Source organism: Chenopodium album, chromosome 25 (assembly GCF_948465745.1).
Source record: "Chenopodium album chromosome 25, dcCheAlbu1.1, whole genome shotgun sequence".
In the NCBI taxonomy this organism is placed as follows: Eukaryota; Viridiplantae; Streptophyta; class Magnoliopsida; order Caryophyllales; family Amaranthaceae; genus Chenopodium; species Chenopodium album.
Window position 1 is genome coordinate 29,329,859 of NC_137858.1, and position 27,500 is coordinate 29,357,358.

Consider the following 27,500-nt stretch of genomic DNA (forward strand, 5'->3'; position numbering starts at 1 on the left):
AGTTTTTCTTAATCCGGAAATCCTACATTTTTTTTATTTTTTAATGGTAAAGAGAACAAAGAATGCAAAAATACATATTCTGTTGCCGGGACCCATCTGCCCATCAATACTAATATGCCCGATGGAAAACTATGTACAATAGAGAGATTGATTAGGACTTTAGGAGTCATGGAGGGATAGACTGATAAACATGAAAAAGAAATATTAGTATATAAACCTATTATACTGGAAGAAAGGAAAGCTTAGACACTTGCAGTAAAAAAGGAAAATGTGCCATTAAGAACCAATAGAAATACACAATATCAAGCTTATGTTCAAATAGCTCTCTCCATTACAAGGTATTTTCGATCTTCAGGTATTATTATTGAGCTTTTACATCTTCCCGATATGTTTTCCATAGCCACAAAATCTGCATCAAGCCACCATTTGCAACATGCAAAAGAAATATCCAGGGCCGACTAACAAAATTTGTGGAGATTAACTTAAGGACAACAAATGCACAAGCAATCCCCAGAAAATTCAAATTTATTCCTTTCACCTGCACAAAAGAATATGCATGATATTGCCATTAAACAAATCAAGAAAATGAGTGATGTAATATAGATGCATGTGTATAGTACCTCTCGCTGTTGAAACATTTCTTCAAGGGTTTCTTTCGTGAAATCAGACAGCAAGCAACCAGCAAAAAGACCCAAGGGCATCACTAATTCCTGATTCCTAGATATAGTAACTACAACATCTGACACAAAGCTTAAGAAAAACCAAGCTAGAAAGGACCATTTAAATGCTTCCAGGCCGAAAAATAGCAACCGATTCAGTACTTGGTGTTCTGCTTTCTTCCATGGAAATTCCTTTACTGAATCAGGCAGAGATTTCCATAATTGCTCCTTGACAACTTTCATTTGCATCTTTGACTTGTCAGGTAACTCAAATTGTGCACTAACTTTTCTTGTTGAAGGATTGTAAGAGATATTCTTCCAATGGGCGTTACGAGCCAATTTACATGCTTGAGGTTGAAATGGAGAAGCGCTAAATAATTTTACCTGTTAGAGTACGCAACATACAATGAAAATTCACTCAATGTTGAGAGAAAAACCATATAAATAGGAGAAAAAAGATAGAAACGTAGTGGAAAAGTACATCTTTCAAGAACTTATTATTTGACTTAGATATGTGAGAATGGAAATTGTATTCATGTAATATTGTAAATAGAATTACTTGTTTCATTTTATGTTTTTACTACTAAAAAGATGAACTTGAAGAAAACCATGTTCACAAGAAAAATACCAAGTATAATGAAAGAAATTTAAGCCACTAGTGGAAGCTGTGGAAAATAGGGGGAAATAAAGGTGCCACAATTTAAGCCAAAGGTAGTAATCAAGGCAAAAGAACAATGGTTTTAAGATAGACACATATGAACCATACAATCTCATCCTGAATAAGTTGCTTTGAAAGTGAGGCATCAAGATTTTGATGTTAGCAGAAAAAAGGATTTTGCTATTCCAAGCTACTTGTGTAGTTGTGTAGGATTCCCAATTATTGTATCTTCCTCCCCTCCTCTCACCGAGTCATACATAACCTCAAACAGTCATATCATTCATTGCTATGACCTATGATCCAATTAATAATATTTAAGCCATGAAGCTTAGGTTACACAATAAATTGAATTGTGGAATCTTTTCAAAGTGAAATCAGAAGAGAGACCTAAAGCCCCCTCTGAAAGTCAAATCTTAAGGGCTAGTTCATTATCGTTTTTTTGGCTCTTGTAAACAAAATTATGGAAACTAGAAGTAGTTTCCATTTTTCAGGTGCCAATTTTCAAACAACATGATTAGTACAAGTACAACTAATTATAAGCTCATTATACAACCTATATTAAATGACTTAATAATCTAAAACCAAAAACTGGAAACTGACAATACTACCAAACAGATCCTAAGCAAGTTACCTGTGGTTTGGTAAGAAAAGTTTCTACACTAAATATCTGCATGAAATGTGCACAATAGGATTCCTATAAGTATCTACATTACCATTTCATCTTTGTTAAGCAGGCATAGCTACTTGAGATCCCTGCATTTTAAGTGCTAATTATAGGTCTGATAAATGTTGGTGAAATTATGACCATAAGTTGCTTTTGATCCTCATCCTGGCTTGCAAATTAACCTTGCATGGACAAAGCTAAGTCACTACATAAAGCAAATATTTGAGTTGGCCACAACATGGCCTTGTTGCCTGGTTTCCACCAGAGTCCTAGCTAGAGGACCAGGATCAAGTGGGCATCTGCTAATCTTATGTGTACCTGTCAGATACTTAAAATCTCAAGCCATCACTGCCTATTCATCATCCAGTATATATCTCAGTTTCAAGTTGCTGTTACACTGGAGCAAAAATTGCAAGTAATCTACATTTTTGGTGAGCAGTTGAAGGTTTGAAGTTGCTTCTGTTTTCTTATCAACAATAGCTGTTGTTATTGGTTGATGGGCAGCAAGTGCTATCATCTGCTGATATTCTACATACTGATCAGCTGGGATTCAAATTTTTGTGGAGTTCTTGTAATCTATAGTGTTGTATATCATAATGTATATTTCTTGAATAGCATTTGAAGGCTGACTATTTTTTCTTTGCAACATTTCCAAAAAGCTTTTTTATTGTCACTAACATTTTCTGTTATAAGAGTCGGGGCTTTAAATTTGTGACCATGTTTACAACTTTACATGATACATGCTGCTCCCTATGCATGACTAAGTCAAAGGATATGATTTTCGTTTCTAGTAGCATTGTTAGACAAACTTTTGACCAATGGTTCTCTCTATGCCTATACTCACAGATGAAGCCCACTTTTGTATCTCTCTTTTTCTTAAAAGTCGTGGATTTTCCAACATTGCAATTAAATTTAAACGGAGGAAGTATACGTTTGTAATCTCAAAACTAGAGTGTGAAGACCAGTAGTCCAAAAGAAACAGTCAATGAAGACTAGAACCTCCAATTTCTAAGCTCCTTAAACTTGTTTTAATGCAATAATTGAACAACTCGCAGTAATAGCTGGTGAAGTTGTATGTGCTTCTCTTAGTGTGGATGATCTTGTTCCACGTCAAGACAAATGTAATTTCAAGAGGGGGAATATGATGCGGGAGCATCCATAATTTCTTTCTTGATTCATTCTTAGAGCTTTCTTGAAGTCTCTTGAAAGTTCTTGAATATTTCTTTAAATTTAAGAGTCTAGATTTACCTTTCACTAGAAAGAGTTTTTCTTGCTTTATTTTTCAGATTTTTTAATATATATATTTTTTAATGGAAAAATTGATTCTAATAATCCCACCTTTCATAGGTTCGCCGATAATAATCCCACCTTTAGATTATTATCTAGGAAAAATTGCCGGGAATAATCCGACCTTTGGCTCATCCGCCCAAAATAATCCCACCTTTCGATTATTTTTAAATAATCCGACCTTTATACCCCATCCGCTCCCAATGGTCCTAAGTGACCGGTTACTTGTAAAAAAGGTAATTATTTTTTTTATTTTTTGGTTTTAGTACACGTGTTACCATACAATTTGTCTACAATTTTAAATTAAAAAAATTGAAAAAAAAAATAAAAAAAAATGGCAGCAAGCCAGCCACCTCCTCCACAAGTCCCAGCCACCGCATCATCGTCGTCCACCAACCCCATCCACCTACTCCACCATCCCCAACTATCAGATCGAAGCTCCGGTCGTCGTTTGGCTATTGTAGGTGGTCCGGGCGGCTGAAATCAAGGTAGGGGAAAGTGAGGGAGGCCGAAATCGTAGCGGGGGAATATGAGGAAGGCCGAACTCGAGCCGGAGAAAAGGGTGGGAGGCCGGAATCGAGATGGGGGAAGGGGAAATCTGCCAAAATCGGGAAGGGGGAAGGGGAGGGGCGCCGGGATCGGGGCGGAGATGAGGTTTTCGAGGGTTTAGGGATGGTATTAATGGATATTCGTGGGTTGAGGGGGTGGTTTTAATGGAGAAGGGGCCAAAATTTTGACGGTGGGAGGGGGGTTGATTGTTCGGTGGAGGATGATGGGGGGGGGGGGGGGGGGCGGGCGTCGGCGTTGGGGGAGGGGGAGGGGGTCTGGGTGGTCAGAGCTGCGGGGCATGGGTGGCCGATAGTTGGGCTGGCAGGTATGGGCGGCGGAGAGGTGGTTTACGCTGGTGGGGGGCTTTTTCACATAATCAATTAATTTATTTTTTTTTTTAACTTTTTTCCTTAAAAAAAAAATTATGCTTTTAAAAATTTTTATTTTATTTTTTTACCATTCATAGGCTGACACGTGTCAGGTGACTTGTTATAACAAGTCAGTTGACCGGTTAGGACCATTGGGAGCGGATTAGGTATAAAGGTCGGATTATTTAAAAATAATCGAAAGGTGGGATTATTTTGGGCGGATGAGCCAAAGGTCGGATTATTCCCGGCAATTTTTCCTATTATTTAATAATCCCACATTTATATGGGATCTTCTTTTATTGGTCTATAACTTGTTGGTAACCGGCTTTGATAGGTTAAGATGACACGTGTCATTTTATAATTGGCTAAAAAATAAAAATCAAAATAAAATAAAATAAAAATAACCACCACATACCAGCCACACCCCACCCACCGTGAAACCATCCTCCTTACCCTAGCCCCACCAAAATCGGCCGGCAGACACCCTAAAGCCCCAAAAATGGCTAGCCGACCTAAAATCACCCTTGAAATCACCACCTGAACCAAATCTCACCCCCGAATCCACCGCAGCCACCACCTTGAAACCGCCGAGAACCCCCCCCCCCCCCAAACCGTCGAAAACTACCCCCCCCCCCAAAAACCCCCCGAAAACAGTTGATTATAATAATTAATTAGGAATAGAAAGACCAGTTTCCCTGTGGATTCGACCCTACTTCCCTATCTACTTTAGTTAGAGGACTTAGGTAATTACTTTTGATTAGGTGATACGACTTTAGCCTGTCAAAATTTGGCGCCGTTGCCGGGGAAACGGTTTTATTTTTATTTCTAATTGTTTTTGTAGTCTAGATTATTTTTCTTTTGCCTCAAAGGACATTAGTTCTTTGAGGTAGTTCTAATATCTGTCTTTTTAGTTCTTTGTTTATGCCAGGTGTTCCAGATCAGGTTATATTCCATTCGATCCTGAGATCGAACGCTCGTTTCATAGACAGAAGAATTTTTACAGGCAGATCCTAGCAGGTTCTGGGAGTAATAATATTCCTAGAAATCCATTACCTACTTCTAGTGATTCGGAACATTCCACTGATTCAGAACTAGAGATGGGTACACCACCACCACCTCCACCTCGCAAGCTTAGCGATTATTCGCAACCATCGCTGACGGATTTTCCACATCTTTCTCCTACGCCCGATCTCGAGGGAGTCCAGTTCGAGATCAAGCCCCAGTTCATAACGATGATAGAAAGAAAGCAATTCAGTGGAGCAAAGGGTGAAGATCCTAATCTTCACATTGCAGATTTCTGTCAATACTGTAATACTATTAGGCAGAATGGGGTAACGCAGGATCAAATCAGGGAGATTCTTTTTCCCTTTTCTTTATGTGGAAAAGCTAAATTATGGTTTAATGGTTTGAATAGAGCTGCACTTAGTATTACTAATTGGGAGACTCTTGCGTTGAATTTTTATAATAAATATTACCCTGCAGAGAAAACAGCTTTATTGAGAAGCGCTATCCAGAATTTTGCCCAAGAGGCAGATGAAGCATTATATGAAGCTTGGGAAAGATTCAAGGATCTGCAGAGGGAGTGTCCCCACCACAATTTGACGAAGTGGCAGTTGATTCAAGCTTTTTACAATGGTTTAGGAAATGCATCTAGGACAATTTTAGATTCCGCAGCTAGCGGTAGATTTATGAATTTAAATGTTGATGATGCAGATCTGGTTATTGAAGATATGGCAATCCATAATTCCCAATATGGGAATGCTAGAGGTTTTGCTAACAAGGGCAAGCATCATGTTGATTCATTCACTTTATTGCAAGCCCAGCTTATTTCTATTTGTCAGAAACTAGATAATCTTACTACTAACAATCCTAATTCTGTTGCTAATGTTTCTGCTGTTTCTAATAATGCTAATGATGCTTTCTGTGAAAATTGTGGAAGTGTAGGTCATTATGAACAAGATTGCAGGAGTTCAATAGAGCAAGTTAATGCTTTTCAAACCTACAAGCAAAATAACCCATACTCCAATTCCTACAATCCTGGCTACCGGAACCATCCCTACCTATCTTACCGTAGCACCAATGTTCAAAATCCTCCACCTCCACAACAACCACAACAAGCACCCCCTCCGCAGCAGAAATATTACCACCCTCATGCTAACCAGAAACCCCCATCACAGCCCCCTACCACATCTTCTGACCCTGCTTTATCAGAAATTAGGGCAATGCTGACCAGTATGCAAAAACATATGGAGAGCAGAGACCAACAGATTGACTCTATTATAGCCCATAATAAAGTCATGGACACCCAAATTGCCCAATTGTCCTCTACCCTTCAATCTCGTCAGCAGGGAGCTTTACCAGCGCAGGGAATTCAACCTACGGATCATGCTAATGCAATCACCCTAAGGAGTGGTTCACACTACGATGGGCCCCTGATGCAAAGAGGATGAACCTGAATTAACTAATATTGCTAATCCTGATTCCGTTGTACCAATTTCCCCTGCAGGGCTGCAGGGTAAAATTCCTGATGCTAATATTTTTGATGATTCATTGCAGGGTACAACCCCAGGGAAGGATGCACCCCAGGGGAAGAGTAGGGAAGCACCACCAGTTATCAAATTACCATTCCCTAATCGCCAACTAAAGACTAAGTTGGACAAGCAGTTTGGTAAGTTTCTGGAGGTTGTTAAAAATTTGCAGGTAACGGTTCCTTTTACTGAACTTATTACACAGGTTCCTGCATATGCTAAATTTATGAAAGATATTTTGACTAGGAAGAGGGCCTTTAATGAGGTAGAAACTGTAGCTTTTACTGAGGAGTGTAGTGCATTGTTACAAAATAAATCTCCTCCTAAGTTAAAGGATCCTGGTAGTTTTTCTATCCCTTGTCATATTGGTAATGTCTTCATAGATAAAGCACTATGTGATTTGGGTGCTTCTGTTAGTGTAATGCCATCGTCCGTTTGTGCTAAATTAAATATGGGTGATTTAAAAATTACTAATATCACTTTGCAAATGGCAGACCGTTCTGTTAAATATCCCCTAGGTATTTTAGAGGACGTCCCTGTTAGAGTTGGTAAATTTTTCATCCCTGTTGATTTTGTTGTATTAGACATGGCTGAGGACACACAAATACCCATTATATTAGGTAGGCCTTTTCTCCATACTGCAGGAGCCATTATAGATGTTAAAAATGGTAAACTAACCCTATCTGTTGGTGATGATAATATTACTTTTAATTTAGGGAAGGTTTTAAAAGGTCCTATGCTTGAGGAAAATTGTTGTTTGATCGATGTTATCGATATAATGGATGATATTTGTGATGATAGCTTGACACAGATTCTTGCAAGGGATCCCTTGGAAGAAATACTTTGTGGTAATTTGTCTGCAGATGATGCGAATATCTGGAGCAAGGAGGTGGATATTATTGAGAAAGCACTTGCCATAGAAGAACTCGATGACAAAGAAAATAAGAAGGTAGTAAAATTAGTTCAGGAATCGAAACCTGCAGAGGTAAAGAAACCTGAACTAAAACCTCTCCCTTCTCATTTAAAATATGTTTTTCTTGATAAGCAGGAAATGCACCCTGTGATCATTAGTACTGCACTTGATGACCCACAAACTTCCCAACTTCTAGAGGTTCTCCGAACCCACAAAAGGGCAATAGGGTACAGTATTGATGATCTCAAGGGTATAAGCCCAGATTTTTGTATGCACAGGATACACCTAGAGGACAACTACAAGCCCTACATTCAACCCCAGAGGAGGTTGAATCCTAATATGCAAGAGGTGGTCAAGAAAGAGGTTATGAAATTACTTGATGCAGGTATTATCTATCCTATTTCTGACTCCAAATGGGTAAGTCCTGTACAAGTGGTTCCTAAGAAGGGTGGGATGACCGTTATTAAAAATGATAAAAATGAATTAATTCCCACTAGAACTGTTACAGGGTGGCGTATGTGCATTGATTATCGTAGATTAAATGTCGCCACTAAAAAGGACCATTTCCCTCTCCCCTTTATTGATCAAATGCTTGAGAGGTTAGCTAACCATAAGATCTTTTGCTATCTGGATGGGTATTCAGGATTTTTCCAAATTCCGATCCACCCTGAAGATCAGGAAAAGACAACATTTACATGCCCTTATGGCACTTTTGCATATCGTAGAATGCCTTTTGGTTTGTGTAATGTCCCTGCTACTTTTCAACGTTGCATGATGAGCATTTTTTCTGATTTCATAGAGTCTATCATGGAAGTCTTTATGGATGATTTTAGTGTCTATGGTTCTTCATTTGATTCATGTCTAATAAATTTAGCTAAAATTCTTAAAAGATGTGAAGAATGCAACTTGGTTTTAAATTGGGAGAAGTGTCACTTTATGGTGACGGAGGGAGTAGTCCTAGGTCATATTGTATCTGATAAGGGCATACAGGTAGACAAAGCTAAAATTTCAGTGATTGAGCAATTACCTCCCCCAGTTAATGTTAAGGGAGTTAGGAGTTTCTTGGGTCATGCGGGGTTTTATCGCCGTTTTATCAAAGATTTTTCTAAAATTGCCAAACTACTGACTCAGCTTTTACTTAAGGATGCCCCTTTTATTTTTACTGATGAGTGTCTTGAGTCTTTCAACAGGATTAAGCAGGCTTTGATATCGGCACCCATCATATGTGCTCCCGATTGGAATCTTCCTTTCGAGATCATGTGTGATGCAAGCGATTTTGCTCTAGGAGCCGTGCTTGGACAGAGGAAGGACAAAGTTTTACATGCTATCTACTATGCTAGTAAAATTTTGGATGAGGCTCAAGTCAACTATGCCACTACGGAGAAGGAGTTTTTAGCTGTCATTTATGCTTTAGAAAAATTTAGATCATATCTAGTTGGTTCTAAAGTTATTGTTTTTACTGACGATGCAGCTTTAAAGTACCTGATAGCCAAAGCTGAATCAAAGCCTAGGCTACTCCGGTGGGTTCTCTTGCTCCAGGACTTCAACATTGAAATAAGGGATAAAAAGGGTGCAGAGAACGTTGTGGCAGATCACTTGTCACGAATCAGGTATGATGAGGGTAAGGATTTTCTCCCTATAGATGATTCATTCCCTGATGACAACCTGTATGCAGTTGTAGAGCAACACCCCTGATACGCCGATTTTGCAAATTATTTAGTGGGTGGTACTCTACCTCTTGATTTGTCCTACCAACAAAAAAAGAAATTCCTGTATGATGTTAAACATTATTTTTGGGATGATCCTTTTTTGTTTCGTGAGTGTGCAGATGGATTATTTCGCAGGTGTGTCCCCGAATGGGAGGTACATGGTATTCTCACTAGCTGCCACACTTCACCTTATGGAGGACATCATGGTCCCTCTAAAACAGTGGCCAAGATAAACGAGTCAGGATTCTATTGGCCCACCATGTTCAAGGATGCTAACATTTTTGTGCAGGCTTGTGACTCTTGCCAGAGGACCGGCAACATTTCGCGGCGGCACGAGATGCCTCAAACTGGGATTTTGGAAGTAGAAATTTTTGATGTTTGGGGTGTTGATTACATGGGACCGTTCCCTTCCTCTAGAGGGAACCGTTATATACTAGTCGCCGTAGATTATGTATCCAAGTGGTTAGAAGCCATTGCCACTCTTACCAATGATGCCAAGGTGGTCCATAGGCTTTTCAAGAAAACTATTTTTCCTAGATTTGGAGTGCCTAGAGCCATAATCAGTGACGGAGGATCCCACTTTCATGAGCGGAAGTTAGATACCCTCCTAAAGAAGTATGGTGTTTACCATAGGACAGGGCTAGCCTACCATCCCCAAACTAGTGGCCAAGTCGAAGTGTCTAATCGCGAGATTAAGGTCATCTTAGAGAAGGTGGTAGCAAAATCTAGGAAAGATTGGAGCGATAAGTTGGATGACACCCTTTGGGCATATAGAACCGCATTTAAGACCCCTATAGGTACCACTCCCTATAGACTTGTGTATGGTAAAGCATGTCATCTTCCGGTGGAGTTAGAGTACAAGGCATATTGGGCTATTAAAGAGCTCAATTTGGACGCTAAGCTAGCGGGAGAAAAGAGGCTTCTACAACTTAACCAGCTTGATGAGTTTAGGTTGATGGCCTATGATAGTGCGCAAGTCTACAAGGAGAAGACTAGGAGATGGCACGACAAGATGATCCTTCCGAGAGAATTCAAAGAGGGTGACAAGGTGTTGTTGTTCAACTCTAGGCTTAAACTTTTCCCAGGAAAGTTGAAGTCAAGGTGGTCGGGTCCTTTCACAGTGAAAAGGGCCAACAAGTTCGGTTCTGTAGAGTTGTTTGACGAGCATGGTAATGAGTTCAAGGTAAATGGTCAGAGGCTTAAGATTTATCATGACGGGGCTACGATTGGTGCAGTTGAACTACTACACCTGACTAGTTCCAGCTCACCTTGAGAAAACTATGGTAAGTAGGTCGTGCGGGACCTAGATAAACCAGCGCTTTGCGGGAGGCAACCCGTATTTTACTTGTTTTTATTTTTGTTTTTCTTCTTTTTCTTATGAGAGGAGAGAGGAGGGAATTTAATGAGTTTTATGAGTTTTTTGGTACAGTTTACAGGAAAAGAGTTAGCCAAATTTGAAGAAAGTAGAATCGTCAACCCTTACTCTCGGGCCCGGCCGGGCGGAGCTTCGCCCGACCGGGCGCGAGAGTTGACGTATACGGACTTTAAATTGGCCCGGCCGGGCGGAGCTTCGCCCGACCGGGCGCGAGAACAGGGCTTTGATTTGAAGAAAAATCGCCCGACCGGGCAAGGACACGCCCGACCGGGCGCGAGACGCGGGTGGGATGAACCATGAAGATCGCTCGATCGGGCGAAATGGCGCCCGACCGGGCGCGAGAACAAACAATTCCCCAGACAAGATCGCCCGACCGAGCCTCGTGCCGCCCGGCCGGGCGCGCCTAATTCTTTCTCCACCCGTCTTTTCTTTTTCTTTCTCCTTCTTCTTTCTTCGTTCTTTCTTTCTCTTTTCCTTCACTTTCTCTCTCTAAAACTCTTATTGTTCTCTGACTTCTCTCTAAGATTTCTCCTTCATCTCTTACCCAAATCCAAAACTTTCCACATATTTTTACTCCTCTCTTCATCCTCTACACTCATACATCAAAAATTTTCAAACTCCACAAAATTTAATTTTCGACCACTCATAATGGCGGCTAAAAGGGCGAGGAATTTTCTCGGGGGAAGCTCAAGCGGGTGATCCCAACAATATGACCCGGCTCTTCAACTCGTTCAGTGGCCGACGATCAAGATCGCGACGGCGGAGCATCGGGAGAAATTGGAGGTGCTCTACGGACGAGAGGTAATTCCCTCACGGTGGTTACACCGTCCCACTTTAGAGGCTTTAGGTATTTATGGCTTTGTTAAGAGATTTTTGAATGATATTGGTATGCGCAAATTTGTAGATATGCATTATTCGACATACCGTGAATTAACCTGTGAATTCTTGTCATCTCTTGTTATTCAAAACCATAAAAGTGGTCCAAAATTAATTTTTAGGCTTAACAATAAAAACATCACTCTTTCTTTTGCGGAATTTTGTAAATTGTTTGAACTGGAACCGGAATTAAACAGACAATGGCATGCTGAGTTTAAAATGGAGGATGTGTATTTAGCTTTGACTGGTATTCCTCATGTTTCTGCACAACATCCTAGTGCTAGGCCTATCCACCACCCCGTCCCTAAAATGTGGCAAAGATTTGCCGGTGTATGTTTCCTAGGTAGGAATGAACCCCATAACTGTCAGACCAATGAACTAGCTGTAATTGGCCATTACATGTTTGGGTATGAGAAATTGAACATAGCCCAATATATCATCCACCACCTAGGTAGGCATGCTACGGCCAGCAACCACCACACTACCCCCATCCGTCTTGGTGGCCTTATCACTAGGATAGCCATCAAGAAGGCCGGTTTTGTAGAGAGTGGACCCCACCGGATGACTAACATGGGACCCGACACCTACATGACCTCTAGGTACCTTGAGGAGCTTGGGTGGTTGCGGGTAGACGAGAACCAGGTCACCCATTGGTGCATTAGGACAGGGACTGAACAACCTTTGCCCATTTTTCCTTTGCCCAACCCAGACCTGACCGCCTTTCCCCCAAGGCAAGAATCCTACACTTATGCCCTGTTAGTTGCCCATGCTAGGGGTGAGGATCCACAGCAGGCCCAGGCCCAACCACAGCTTGTAGTTCAACCCATTCCACAGCCACCATCACCACCCCGACAGTCCCATTCCGATCCTCACGGTGACTCTGACCCAGTTTGGGACTTGCAGAGTATTGGCCAGGCCATAGGTCGCATAGAGCAGACCCAGACCGAGTTCAGATGATTGGTTCTGTCGACCAGAGGCTAGGCTACCTAGAGAGGAACCAGGGTAGGGGACTCTACCCCATTTATGATGATTATGCTCGTCGGGGCAACATTCCCGACGATGCTGTTTACCCAGACTGGTTCCAGCCCCCACCTCAGGGATACGATAGGGATCCCACTGCCCATGGTATTTACACAGATTATTCCTCGTTCCATGGGTACGGCCAGGACATTCCTTTTGGGGGACCGCCGGGGGGGACTTTTCAAGCTAACTATTTTGGTGGTAGCTCTTTTAGTGCAGATGGTGCAGGTTCCAGTGGTGGAGCAGGTGGGTCCTCTCGGATGGACCAGGATGAGGAAGAGTAGCCAGCTGGGCTACTTTCGAGCCAATGAGGACATTGTCTGATCTTGGCTTGGGGGAGATTTTTGGATTTGGTATATATTTTTCTTCTTCCTTTTTCTTTATTTTTGTTTATTTTTGGTGTGTTTTGTTAGTTTAGATTTATTGCTTTTTAGATTAGTTTATTGCTTTCCTTTTATGAAGAGTACAAAAAAAAAAAAAAATTGAAAAAACAAAAATATAAAAAAAATACGAACCAATGAACTGTAAATCATGCTGAACTGTGCCCCATACTTGAGAAAAATTGTTTTGATTCTTGGTATTTGATTTTGAGCATTGTGGATTAGTTGATCATGATTTGAAGTTTAGTTACTTGGATTCCTAAACATGCGTCAATTTTGTCCAACTACTTGTGAATATAGTGCTTGACTAGTTGATTTGGTTAGGAATGTGTGATTAGTTCCTGGTATGTCAATGAATTTGAGTATTGGTTTGCAACTATGAGTAGTGTTTCATGACTCACTATTATGCACATGTGGAGGACGAAGGCATTTGTTCTTTAGGTAGCCTTCAGATGATTTTAGATACATTTGTCCCCTTCTTGCTACCCATGTTGTTGCCTTGACTTTTTGTTGTTTCCAGCCACATTACAAGCCATGTTTGCCCCATTGGTTACTAGTCCCAAGCTTGGCTTGGGGGAGCTATTAGTGAGTGAGGTGAGGGAGTTTGTAGTGTGCACATTATTTGCACAATTTGGGTGGGTTTTGAGAAGTAATTTGTTCTTGATCATATTTTTGTTTTGATGAGTTTAAAAGTGTATGTATTTGAGAAAAAATAAAAGTGTGATGAAAAAGAAAAAAAAAGTGAGAAAATAAAAAAAAAAAAGAAAGTGAACTTCTAGAAAAAAAATGAAGAAAAGAGCAAAAGGAAAAAAAGTGTTTCATGTTCAAATTATCTAAGTGAAGGTTTATCAAAAGAAAAGAAAGAAAAAATTGAGTTTCATTGTAAATAATTGAGCTTGAGTTTAGAGTTTGTTTATTCACTCTAGTTTATATTATTATATTTTTTATGAGTGAAATTTTGTAAGTATTGGGTTGGTTTATATTGTTTGGAGTATATTTGGTGGTTTGTGTTGGAGTTAGTTTTGTTGGAGATGATTATGATCATTGTTGGTCATGGGTTTATTAGGATATGGCTCCCTTTTTGCAAAGCTTTTCTCTCACATATTTCCCTAAGTTTATCCTACCCTTTACCCTAGCCTTACATTACAAGCTTAAAAGACCTTTTGACCTTGTGCATAGAGTTGTGTAAATGTGAAAGTGTTGTTTATCAATGCAAGTTATGACTTGACATATTCCGAGTCGACTATAGGTTGAGTGTATGTCTTTTTAAACACACGAGTGTTGTGAGTTGGGAGGGCATTGTTCACATTAAAGGGGTTGGGATGGAGAGCGATCGAGTACATCTTTTACTCGCCACATAAATGAGAGTTGAGTGTGTGAGCACTAGTCTTGAATTCTATATGCTCTTGTGGTTCGCTCTACTTGACAATTGTTGGGGAGGAAGGGTGATTAGATGGATAGGATTGGTTGGTTTTGAAGCATGCTCACTTGATTTGCCTTGAATCGTTTGTGCTTGATTTTTTATATTGGGGTGAGGCATGTTTTATTGTTCATTGAGGAGCCCTTTGCTTAGGGACAAGCAAAGGTTTGGCTTGGGGGAGTTTGATGTGTTCATTTTATATATATATTTATCCCCGTCCCTTGGTCGTAATTAGTAGTGTTTTTGGCTCCTACGAGCCAATTTTGTTACTAATTTGTGTTTTCCAGTGCTTTGGTAGTTTTGCTTGAGTTTTGTAGGAATTTGCGTACTTGGAGCATTTTCCCGGGTTTTTCAAGGAGCATCTACAAGTATTGAAAGACCGCGACCACGTTCGATAGCCCAAGACCGATTGGAGGTAGCAAATCGGTGACTAAGGGCTCAGTTTTGGAGATATGAGGCGTTTGGGCCAAGTTGGAGAGCCCAAGGAAGAGCCTCGAGGCCCAAGAAGCCTCGCCCGGACCACCATAGCACCGCCCGAAGGCGCGCCCGGCCGGGCGGGGCGGAGCAACACCTTGAAGGGTCCCGCGCCCGGAGCACGCGCGAGAAGACATCTGAGGCAAAGGAGGCGGGCCCGGTCGGGCGAGCCACTGCCCGGCCGGGCGCGAGAAAGCATTTGAAGAGAAAAAGGCGGGCCCGGTCGGGCGGCCCCTTGCCCGACCGGGCGCGTGTAGAATTAGGGAGCTTTGATTTCCGATTTGTTTTGTTTAGCGGAGATTGTCTTGCTTAGTATTAATGTGTTATTATTAGGCAAGATTGGGACCTCTTCTTCATTATTATTACTCTAGTTTTTTTATTCTCTTCCTTCTCTCTACTCAACTTTCTCTCTCTAGACTTTTATTTTCTTTCTTGTTCCTCAACTCTATTGTAATTCCGCCGTCTTGGTACGATTTCTCTCTTAATTAATCTCAGTATTTTATTCATTCTATTTTTCTTTCATGTCTTGTTTAATTATTATGTTTTGCTTAGTTTTAATTATGTCTGAGTAGTCTTCCTTCTAGGGTTTATGGGGATCTAATAAATAATATGAAAGGGTTATTTTTATGATTGTTGATCATTAATGCTTAATTGATTTCCTATTGATTGTTTATTTGCTATGCAATTAGATTTGGCCAGGTTTAATTGTATGAGTTTAGCAATATTGATTCGAGATTCGAGAGATGAGAATTGATATTTAGGCTTAGTTTCAATAGGCAGATTAATTTATAAATGGTTAGGTCGAGATTCGAGAGATGAGATTTAATACCGGTAAATTAATTCTGTGATTGTAATACGTAGCGAAAGCCCTTTATGATCTGATTAATTAATGCATTGATGATTGATTATTGTGTTTTACCCTGGAATATTGTTTATTAGTGAACCTATGCCCTAGGCTTTATTATTATTGATTTCTTCCTTAATTATTCTCTTTACTCATAATCTTCGTAGTATAGTTTATAATCACAACAAATATTGGTTACTTTAATAATTTGGATTATAATAATTAATTAGGAATAGAAAGACCAGTTTCCCTGTGGATTCGACCCTACTTCCCTATCTACTTTAGTTAGAGGACTTAGGTAATTACTTTTGATTAGGTGATACGACTTTAGCCTGTCATGTTCGCCACCAACGGAATGCATCATAGTCAGGAAAAAGTTCGGTGGATGGGGCAAGGAGGTCCGCATCGGGGTTGAAGTCCCAAAGCTCATTGAGACGCCTTAGAGACATCTCATGTCGGGTATTGAAAAGCTGGAAAGTGATTTGGAACTCATTGTTCCCAAGGGGTTCCTTCTCAAACGAGGTGAGGAACTCAAAGGTGGGCTCTCTGTAGGTTGGATAGTGGTGATTGATGAACTCACTCATCCCAAGATTATCTAGAAGGAACCGAAGGTCCTCATCTATTCCCAAATCGCGCATGGAGCGTTGATAATAATGCCTGGTCGGGTTTAGCTTGCACTTACTAAGGGTTTGGTGGATGGGTGAGTGGTGTCTGTTTAAGAATTTCAAGGTGGGAAGGTCTGTTTGATTTTGGTTTTGATTTTGAGAGTAGGTTTGGGGTTCCTCATTTGTCATCCGGGTTTCCTTCCGGCTCCTTCTCCTATTCATCTTAACCAATTCAATTCAAATTTCCCAAATAACACCAACTATCGAAACCAAAGAAATGATCCAACACTCAAGAACACCTAAACTTTACACACAACAATAACAACAAATTGAGCTTCGACTTAATGATCTGAAAAGAGGTTAGTAACAACAACCAACCACAAGAAAAATAGCTCACAAAGAACAACAAGTATCAACAACAATTCTCAATATCAAGCAATTTGTCTAGATGATTACTCAAGCATGTCAAATTACTAGCAATTCACATTACAATAAATCGCATTAACTCAATGTCAAATTACTCAAGAATCTTCTATAAAAATTGCATTATCACAACAATTCCAACAACAATTCTCAATAATCACCAAGAAAATCACACCAAATCCCACAACTACTAGAAATCTTATCCAAATTCATAAAAATTCATCTAAGCTAAACCATGTTTAACAACCCTAAAACTTTGCATAAACTAGTGAAATTAAGCAACAAAGTAACAAAGTTTAGAATTAAACCACCAAAGAAGAGCTTGAACACCACCAAGAGCACCCACAGACCACCCCTTTGACCACCACCAAGTAGCCACGAAATTGGTGAAATTTGGGAGTTTTGGAGAGAGAAAGTGCTAAATTTTGTGAGGAAAGTGAAGAAATATGAGGGATTTGATGGAAAATCAGGGCGGGAAGTGAGTTATGAGTGAATTTGAGGAGTTAGGGTTTGAGTTTGTGAGGAGAGGGAAGGAGAATTGAGAGATGAAAGTTAGAAATGGGGAAAGAATCGGGAAAAAGGATGTTAAATCCCCCGACATACCCAGACATGCATGCACGCGCAGGTGTACTGCGCGCCCGCGCAAATGCTATGCGCGCCCGCACAGATGTTATGCACATGTCGCGCGAAATCTGATTTTGGGCTTTAATTCTGCGCGGGTTCTCACAGGGTTGCGCGCCCGCACATGTCGCGCATAACTTTCTGCCTTGACCTTCCCTTTTGAGCTTCTCCTGTGCGCGGGTTCTCCCAGGCCTGCGCGCCCGCGCACAGGGTCTTCAAGATTTTTTAACTTCAACCCATCCTCTCTCATTTTCAAGTCTCCTAACCCAAACTACGCTCAACAAACACCACCAAATGGCTTCCAATTCCCAACCAAACACGCGCCATAAAGGCAAATGCCTACAAAAATAGAGAAAAACAAAAGCCATAAGACAAAAAAACGAAACAACCAAACTACCAAAAATAAGAAAAACAGAGAAGAAAAGAGTGTAGAATCCGGGTTGCCTCCCGGGAGCGCTTCTTTATGAGGTCATTAGCTTGACCATGAGGAAAATTCATTCAAGGGGGTGGCTTAAGACCCAAAGGGTCAAGCCTTAGACATTCGATAAGACCAACTTCTTCTTTGCAAAAGTAATGCTTCAAACGAGAACCATTGACCATGAACTTGAACCCATCCACATCTAACTCAAAAGAGCCATAAGGAGTAGTTTTCGATATCACAAAAGGCCCGAGCACTTAGACTTGACTTTACCCGGAAACAAGCGAAGCCTTGAGTTGAAAAGCAAGACCTTATCTCCAACCTTAAAGCTCTTGTTTCGAATATGTTGGTCATGCCATTTTTTAGTCTTCTCCTTATACATTCTTGAGGTCTCATAAGCATCATCCCTAAGCTCTTCAAGTTCATTGAGCTTTAACAATCTCTTCTCACCGGCCAAAGTCAAATCCATATTAAGCTCCTTGATAGCCCACCAAGCCTTGTACTCCAACTCAACCGGCAAGGCGCAAGTGACAAGCCTTGCCATACACCAACCTATAAGGGGTTGTGCCGATTGGAGTCTTGTACGCCGTCCTAAGAGCCCAAAGTGTGTCATCAGCTTGAGAGACCAATTCTTCCTCGATTTGTTCACCATCTTCTAAGTATATTCTTGATTTCACGATTCGAGACCTCCACCTTTAGTTTGAGGATGGTAAGGTAGACCAACCTTGTAATGAACGACGTACTTCTTGAGAAGAGCTTCCAATTGCTTCTTGGCAAAATGAGAACCTCCATCACTAATTAGGACTCTTGGCACCCCAAATCTAGGAAAAATGATCTTTTTAAGAAGCTTGAGCACCACCTTGTGATCATTGGTAGGAAAGGGTATAGCTTCGATCCATTTCGTCACATAATCAACCGCCACCAAGATGTATAGGTTCCCACATGAAGAGACGAAAGGTCCCATGAAATCCACCCCCCAAACATCAAAGGGTTCCAATTCTAGAATACTTTGTTGGGGCATTTCGTCCCTTTTGGTAATGTCGCCGCTCCTTTAACATCGATCACATTGCATAACGAATTTGTGAGCGTCTCTATTATGCATTGAAGGCCACCAAAGTAAAGATTGAGAGATTTTTGCCACTGTTTTGTCAACACCACCATGTCCCCCACATGGTAGTGAGTGACAATGCTCAAGGACACCCTCAATCTCACCCTCAATCTCGTGATCAGGGACACACTTCCTAAAGAGACCATCTCCACATTACTTGAATAGGTACGGATCATTCCAAAAGTACCTTCTCACTTCTTTGAAGAACCGTTTCTTTTGTTGAGAGGAGAATTCCGGGGGAACTACCCCGTAAGCAAGATAGTTGGCTATATCCGTATACCAAGGGGTAAAAGTTGACACCATAGCCATGAGAGCATCGAATCCTATCTCATCATTAATTGGTACATCCTCCTTGTTCTCAAAAGGAAGCCTAGACAAGTGATCCGCCACATAGTTCTCCGCTCCCTTTTTGTCCTTCATTTCCATGTGAAAGTCTTGGAGAGAGAGAATCCAACGAATCAAGCGAGGCTTTGCTTCTTTCTTGGTTATGAGGTATCGCACCGCGATGTGATCCGTGTACACAATAACTTTTGAGCATATAAGATAGGACCGGAACTTATCAAATGCAAACACCACCGCTAGCATCTCTTTCTCCGTCGTTGTATAATTCTTTTGAGCTTCATCGAGAGTCCTACTTGCATAGTAGATGACATATGATTTCCCTTCTTTCTTTTGACCAAGAACGACACCTACTGAAAATTGATAGTGGGAAGCTCAAAAGGGAAGGTCAAGGCAGAAAGTTATGCGCGCCTTGTGCGCGACATGTGCGGGCGCGCAGCCCTGTGAGAACCCGCGCAGAATTAAAGCCCAAAATCAGATTCAGGCAGAAACTTTCACGCGACATGTGCGCAACATCTGTGCGGGCGCGCAGTACACCTACGCGGGCGCGCATGTCTGGGTATGTCGGGGGATTTAACATCCTTTTTCCCGATTCTTTCCCCATTTCTAACTTTCATCTCTCAATTCTCCTTCCCTCTACTCACAAACTCAAACCCTAACTCCTCAAATTCACTCATAACTCACTTCCCGCCTTGATTTTCCATCAAATCCGTCATATTTCTTCACTTTCCTCACAAAATTCATCACTTTCTCTCTCCAAAACACCTAAATTTCACCAATTTCGTGGCTACTTGGTGGTGGTCAAAGGGGTGGTCTGTGGGTGCTCTTGGTGGTGTTCAAGCTCTTCTTTGGTGGTATAATTCTAAACTTTGTTACTTTGTTGCTTAATTTCACTAGTTTATGCAAAGTTTTAGGGTTGTTAAACATGGTTTAGCTTAGATGAATTTTTATGAATTTGGATAAGATTTCTAGTGGTTGTGGGATTTGGTGTGATTTTCTTTGTGATTATTGAGAATTGTTGTTGGAATTGTTGTGCTAATGCAATTTTTATAGAAGATTCTTGAGTAATTTGACATTGAGTTAATGCGATTTATTGTAATGTGAATTGCTAGTAATTTGACATGCTTGAGTAATCATCTAGACAAATTGCTTGATATTGAGAATTGTTGTTGATACTTGTTGTTCTTTTTGAGCTATTTTTCTTGTGGTTGGTTGTTGTTACTAACCTCTTTTCAGATCACTAAGTCGAAGCTCAATTTGTTGTTGTTGCGTGTAAAGTTTAGGTGTTCTTGAGTGTTGGATCACTTCTTTGGTTTCGATAGTTGGTGTTATTTGGGAAAATTGAATTGAATTGGTTAAGATGAATAGGAGAAGGAGCCGGAAGGAAACCCGAATGACAAATGAGGAACCCCAAACCTACTCTCAAAATCAAAACCAAAATCAAACAGACCTTCCTACCTTGAAATTCTTAAACAGCCACCACTCACCTATCCACCAAACCCTTAGTAAGTGCAAGCTAAACCCGACCAGGCATTATTATCAACGCTCCATGCGCGATTTGGGAATAGATGAGGACCTTCGGTTCCTTCTAGATAATCTTGGGATGAGTGAGTTCATCAATCACCACTATCCAACCTACAGAGAGCCCACCTTTGAGTTCCTCGCCTCGTTTGAGAAGGAACCCCTTGGGAACAATGAGTTCTTAATCTCTTTCCAACTTTTCAATACCCGACATGAGATGTCTCTAAGGCGTCTCAATGAGCTTTGGGACTTCAACCCCGATGCGGACCTCCTTGCCCCATCCACCGAACTTTTTCCTGAATATGATGCATTCCGTTGGTGGCGAACAATTACCGGGATTGTTGAGTTCAGTACTAGGTATTCGGCAGCAAGCCAAATCATCCACCCAGTACTCCGCATTCTTCACCGCCTCTTGGAGTTTGCGGTATTTAGTAAGCAAGATTTGAGCAAGCTCTCACACGAAGAGCTCTTTACTCTTTGGGTCGCCACTAAGGAGGAGTTGAGAGGGCGGCTCAACATGGGCTATTGGTTCGTCTTGTGTTGTGAAGCTATGAAGTCGGGTAACAAGACGGGTGAAATCGCTCTTGGTGGATTGATAACAATGATAGCTTCTAAGCTTGGGGATGAGCGTTTCTTCCCCTTTTGTACTCGAGTTGGGAGGGACAAGGATCTCTTTGTGGACATCTTGTATATGAGGAAGTCCGCCTTCAATCAACCAACTTATGATGTCAACAACTTTCATGATTGGTGCGTCGAGCGTGAGCACCATTACATTTTGCCTTACCCTAGCCGTACATCTTTGGGGCGGAATGCTAGGAATGTGTGGAAGGTTCCACAAGATAATGGTGTCTTGCCCAACGCTCTAGGAGGCGAGCGCAACATGATTTTTGAAGAACAACAACAATAACAACAGCAACAACAACAACAGCACCAACAACAAGGTTTTTTTCATCAACCTTTTGAGCATCAACCCTTCCATTATGGGGAAGATTCTCAACCGATGCATGTCCCCTCCTTTAGTGAGGGAGGTATGGCTTCTTCTTCTTCCTCTTTTAACATTGAAGCTGCTTTTAAAAATCTGAGTATGCAAGTAAACCGGTTGGCGGAAGTCGCCGATGGTCACTCGGTTTACAATGCCAACATCTATGATTGGCATGTAAACCAAGGGCATTTCGACCCTCCGGTGAACTATCCCTATTTTCCGCCCCAACAAGGGCTGGTTCCTTGTAATGAGGAACCGCATGCTGACCGGACTCTCCGTAAACCGGTTTGGCCCTATTGGCCCGGGCCCTCTTCTCAAGGTGCCCCCCGTGTGAACTACCCTACTTCTGAGGGGTATGACTACAAGGCACCGGGGGGATGTGATTACCGTGGGGATCCTAACTACCCCATGTACACATCGGAGCCCCTTGAGATGCCCCCTCCCTTTGACCCTCTTCCGGACTATCAACAAGAATTGTACCGAAACCGCGGTTTTCGACCGGGCTACCTGGGATCATTGATGTTCTTATCAACGGTCATTTGTATGTCAATTGGGATTTACTTGAATTATTTGCCTCATTTGTGAACTTTTTTTATTTCTTCATCTTTCTTTTGAGCGGCAAGCATGACTGTGACAAGTTGAAATTATTTTTAAGTAGAATTTGCTCATTCATTTGGTTGTGTTTGTCTATCATGATTTTGTGTCCTTGAATGGTTACCTTCCTAATTGATGAGGGGCCACACGGTTTGAGAATGCTTAGGGTTAAACTAGACACATTGTAAGCTAAGGTAGCTCGGTTTAGAACTTTTGAGGACATTTGAACCCCTAGTTCACGGGAAAGTGGTAAGATGGTGTTGCTCTCCGTAGTGAATAGGATTCCCTTAGTTGGTATTTGCTTTTTTTTTATCCCGTGTGAGCGTCGTTTGTTCAAGCCTTCATCATTTTTGTGAGCGACATTTTGGATCCTTAACTATGCGTATCTTAATCCTTGTGTTGGTATTTAGCTCCCAAGATCGTGACCATATAACTCTAGAGGAGGAAGAGGGCATTTTCTTCTCATTTTTCTTTGTTTTCTTTGTGTTTTGTTACAAATTTGGTTTTCATTTTACATTCACCCTCTTACTAACCATTTTGAGCCTTATTTCCCCTTTCTTGTTTTAGCCATATTACAAACCTAGCGGCCTATGTTCTACCAACCCTTGTAGTTAGTGAAGCATTGGCTTGTGAGGTCCGAGTTTGATAATGTTGAAATTGAGCAAGTAAGTTTTGTAATTTGGTTCGAGGAAGGGTTTTGAAAGACTACTTATGAAAAGAGGATGAAAAAGGTTTGGCAAGAAGGATGAAATTCATGTAAACCAAGATTCTTCAAAAAAAAAAAGTGAAGAAAATAAAAAGGATTGAAGTAATGTTGTATGATTTGTTTTGAAAGGTTGTAAGTTTGAGACTTGGTCCGATTCCTAGGATGTTATTGAGAGATGGCCATTCTTATGCTTCACTTAGGAACTGCCACCAAAAATTTCGAATTTATTCCCGACCTTAACCCCTAGCCATGACATTACAACCCCAATTAAGACCCTTGGACTTTAGAGGGGCGTGGTCAAAGAGCGGTGGAGGGAGATAGATTTCAACCTTATGGAGAGAGTATGCATAGTTAAGACGTCGGGATGACCTTATGATTCCACATTAAAATTCTTTTTCGGGTTCCTTCGAGGAATCATGAGGAGCTAACTAAGGGATGATTTGAAGCTAGTGGAGAGAACGTGGACCGTCTTGGATGAGGTTAGGGCGGAGAGTGAAATCACTAGTTCTCTATGCTTAGCTTAGGTTTATCTTTTTCAACCATTAGCATCTCATAACGAGTTTTCCCTCATGGAATTGAGAAAGGTAAGCATTCTTTGGTACATGTCTCGTCGTTTGAGTCCAAATGGAGCATCTTCTAGCTTACTTGGTTTTCTAAGGCATTGTCTTGTTATGCTTGTTGTAGTTGTTTTTATGTTTGCCTTTTCTTTTTCTTTTTGTTTTGCCTTGGTTTTAATTAGAGTTGTGGGTTAAACTCTTAGGACACCCTCACGAGAGCACACTCGTCCTCTGGGGCGATCTAGGGGTTTAAAGGGCTTGTCAATAGTTGCTAAAATTGTCCGTGATTCCTACGAAAGTGAGTTAGTGTATATTCTTTTCTTGTTTTTCTCCTTGCTTGAGGACAAGCAAGGGGCAAGTATGGGGAATTTGATGAGTGGCATTTATGCCACGATTTAGAGCTCATTATGTCCCCTTTTTTCTTACCTTTTTGTTCTTCTTTCTTTTGTTTGACTTCCTCCCTGTTTTTCTTGTTTTCGTTTTGTAGGAATCCCGGCGTGAAAGGAGGACATTTCGCTTCCTTACCTTGTGAGAGCCCGCGCAGCAAAGTCCAAGGACCAGAACCAATACAAAGAGACTTGCGCGCCTTCTGCGCGACATGTGTGCGAGCGCGCAGCCCTATGAGAACCCGCACGGAAAAGCTCAAGAGGCACAGGCAAACCAGAGAGTTGTGTGCGCCCTATGTGCGACATGTGTGCGGGCGCACACTCATCATGCGCGAGCACGCAGAAGCCGAGAGAAGGCGGGCATCCATGGGTTTCATTTCTCTGACCCACGAATCTGCGGGTGCGCAGAAGCTCTGAGAAGGCGCGCGAGATGTCTGTGCGGGCGAGCATGAATATTGTGCGGGTGCGCACCGCTGGTTTCAGTTTTTTATTCAAGTCTTTGTTTCTTTTTTTTAGAAGGCCTATAGATATAGGCCGTAGGGAGGGATTAGCTTATCATCTATCTTATCTTAAACAATTAACCCTAATCTTAGAGAGAGGTAGTGTAGTATTGCTCAAAGTTATCTCATTGTATGCAACTTTGGTTCAAGTTTTCTCTTCAATCAATCAATCAAGGAACTTTCCAAGTTTTCATCTTTCATTTATTTCCTCTTTAGTAATTTCTAATCTTTTCTCTTAGTTTTGTTTATTTACCTCCTAGTTGCTTATTTTTATTTATTTTGTGGATTAATCTATCTTCGTTATTTTCATTGTTTTTTATCATGTTTAATTTCATGTTTCTTGTGTTTACTCTTAGTTTTGCTATCATGTTTATTCCCCCTTTTCTAGGCTAATCCCTTAGCTAGGGGAAGGGGGTGTAAAATATGTATTGAATGATGGATGAATAATGATAGTTGGATTGATTACATGCCTTAAATTGATGAAAGACATGATTTTTAAAGGCTTGAGATTATTGTTGCGCTTTATTTGATTGCCTTCTAGTTTAAATGCATGAAAATGATTTGAACTAGATTAAGATCACCTCTATTTTAATGATTGCATGAGAATGAGTTGTTAAAATGGAGTTTCATGTATTGTGCTTCTTTATTCTCTTGATTTGCTTGTGTCTAATAGGATGCATGAGAATGATCCTAATTAGCATAGACTTTTTTCATTGATTTGCCTAGACTATTGCATGAGAATGAATTGTTTAGGTAGAATCTTGTGTTATTTGGCATGTTCATCATGATAATTATCATTGTTCCCCTCTTTCTAATCATGTTTGACACCCCCGAATCCCTAGCGTCGTTCTCTCTTGATTTTAATCATCTTTATCTTGTTTGTTTATAGTTCTAGTGTTTACAATCCAAAAACCAACAAAAATATACCCTTTCTTACTCTTGCATAGTAATTGTGATATTGAATGAGTGTGCTTCCTTAGTGGATCGACCCTTTACTTGCCACTAACTAGTTTAGTGTAAGTTTAGGCTTTATATATAGTTAATTTGATTAGGGGAGTAGTTTAACGACCTATCTCACCCCGATCAGAATTCTACTAAGTTAGTTAAATGTTTGTTTATATTTTTAATTTCTGGTTTATAGGAATTCTAAAATCTAAAGTATTTAGGACTTTTGAAGCATGTTTTGTAGCCTATTTAACGGCGAAGAAATTTATTAATAAAGTTTAAGTTTTGTTGGTTAATAAAAATTAGCTTTTAAACTTGTTCAGAGTAATGTATTTTTCGAGATTTTTCATTGTTTTAGGCGAGTGAAACCTAAATCAAGTCCCTTAGTTTATACGAGTGAAACATAATCTAAGTTTGGTTAATTAGTTTAGTGAGTGAAGCTAAATCAAACAACCTACAGCCCTATAAAATTGTGAATTAAGGTGAGTGAAGCCATAATTTGGAAATAAGACTCTTAGGTGTTAATAAACGAGTGAAGCTTGTAGCTTGTTAACATCTAAGATCAAACAAATCAAGAAACATATCAGTAACAAACAAATCCTTAGTTTCTTAATGATTCTTTTTTTAGTTTTTTACACATGTTTAAGACAAAGGGAATGTTTTGCATGTTTGGAAGTCGAAGTCAACAACCACAATACAAGTTCAGTTCACTTCAATATCTTAAACTTCAAGAGCATCAAATCTAAATTCCCTGTCTCCCTGATAATTGACTCCCAAAATACTACTCGTAGATAAATTCATTGATCGTCCATTTATTACCCTTCAATTAGATTGTTCGTAGACTATTGTTGTTGGGTTAAATTCTGAAATGATTTGTAGAATTAATTTGACCAACATCCAAAGACATTTTCTTTGAAATCCTTTTAATAATCAGGTCCAGCAACACCATAAATCTAAATCTAGACTAAAGTAGCCTTTAGTTACATAATATTCCACTCCATACATAGCTATTGTCACTTCACCTAAAGTAAGGTTACCTGGTCTAAAAGACTAAAACTTATTAAGATATAGTACAGGCTATTTTCCTCCATATTCTTAGTTTTTCCCGAGTACACCAAGAGACGTAAGAACACATGAGAAATTTTTTGTCATTTTAGTAGTTTTGCTCATTAAAACAAGATAGAGGTGCTACTAATTTCCTAAGACAACTAAACTTTGACCGCATTTCAACACTAAATGAGGATGTCAATCTGAAGAGACTCAACCAACCCTTGATTACCAATAACTGAAATACGGTAAACTCCCAATTGCACAAAACTTTCCAACAAATTTAGAATTATAATCAAGCAAACAATTCAACTATATTATGATAAATTCTTAATTTTAACCAATACCCACTATTTCTACGTTTATCCTATTCTTACTACAATTCTAAAATAGAAGCAGCAATTAGCATTAAAGTGCAAATCAACCAAACACAGTAGTAAAAATTAAACAAAAGTAAAGTTGGAGGTGATTTGAGAAGCTAACCTGGAAAGTGGGAGGAGAAACTGCGGAACGCAGCAGCGCCACCGTCATTTTCTCGTCGTCGCTCTGTCACTGCGCCTGTCTCCTCATCACACTCATTTTATATATTCTGTAAAAGTGGTTGGATAACTGATATGTATAATATGGGCTGGACTTGATTTCTATAGCTGGCCAATCAAAGGTACAGACTGAGCCCGGGGTTTACAAACTTTCAAATAAATGAGTGATTTTTTTTTTTTTTTACGGGAAAACAAATGATGAAATGTGTGATTTTCATATTGATAAAAATTTCTTTATTTTTTTCATTCTATTAACCTTTTACACTTTACAATAACAAGTTAAGAGCGTGTACAATATAAGAAATTAGATGAAAAAATAATCGATTCAAGAGTGGTTTATTTTTTATGGGGAGTGAGAACAATTGAATATGTAAATTTATGTGGAAGAAAGGGAGCGGTTATTATAGGGTAGTTATGCTTGTCAAAAAAAAATATATTATAGGGTAGTTATGATAGTATATTTTTTTAAAAAGAAAATTATATAT

General features: G+C 40.3%; 1 protein-coding gene across 1 annotated transcript; it reads right to left on the reverse strand.

Moving 5' to 3' along the window:
• Positions 1-250: 250 nt before the first annotated feature.
• LOC145615407 (uncharacterized) lies at positions 251-27,088 on the reverse strand. Its single transcript, XM_081670481.1, has 3 exons — positions 26,960-27,088; positions 621-1,043; positions 251-538 (listed from the first exon to the last, which is right to left on the reverse strand). Exons 1-3 carry the CDS (start codon positions 27,005-27,007, stop codon positions 362-364), a joined length of 648 nt encoding a protein of 215 aa, XP_081526607.1. The 5' UTR covers positions 27,008-27,088; the 3' UTR covers positions 251-361.
• Between the last annotated feature and the right edge of the window lie 412 nt (positions 27,089-27,500).

What these genes read in the sequence shown, in the direction of transcription:
- LOC145615407 (XM_081670481.1), bottom strand. Translation starts at nt 27,007, where the DNA reads ATGACGGTGGCGCTGCTGCGTTCCGCAGTTTCTCCTCCCACTTTCCAG. An exon ending in TTTCTCCTCCCACTTTCCAG is followed by an intron (nt 1,044 to 26,959) that starts GTTAGCTTCTCA and finishes GTACTCTAACAG; the next exon opens with GTAAAATTATTTAGCGCTTC. An exon ending in AAATGTTTCAACAGCGAGAG is followed by an intron (nt 539 to 620) that starts GTACTATACACA and finishes TCTTTTGTGCAG; the next exon opens with GTGAAAGGAATAAATTTGAA.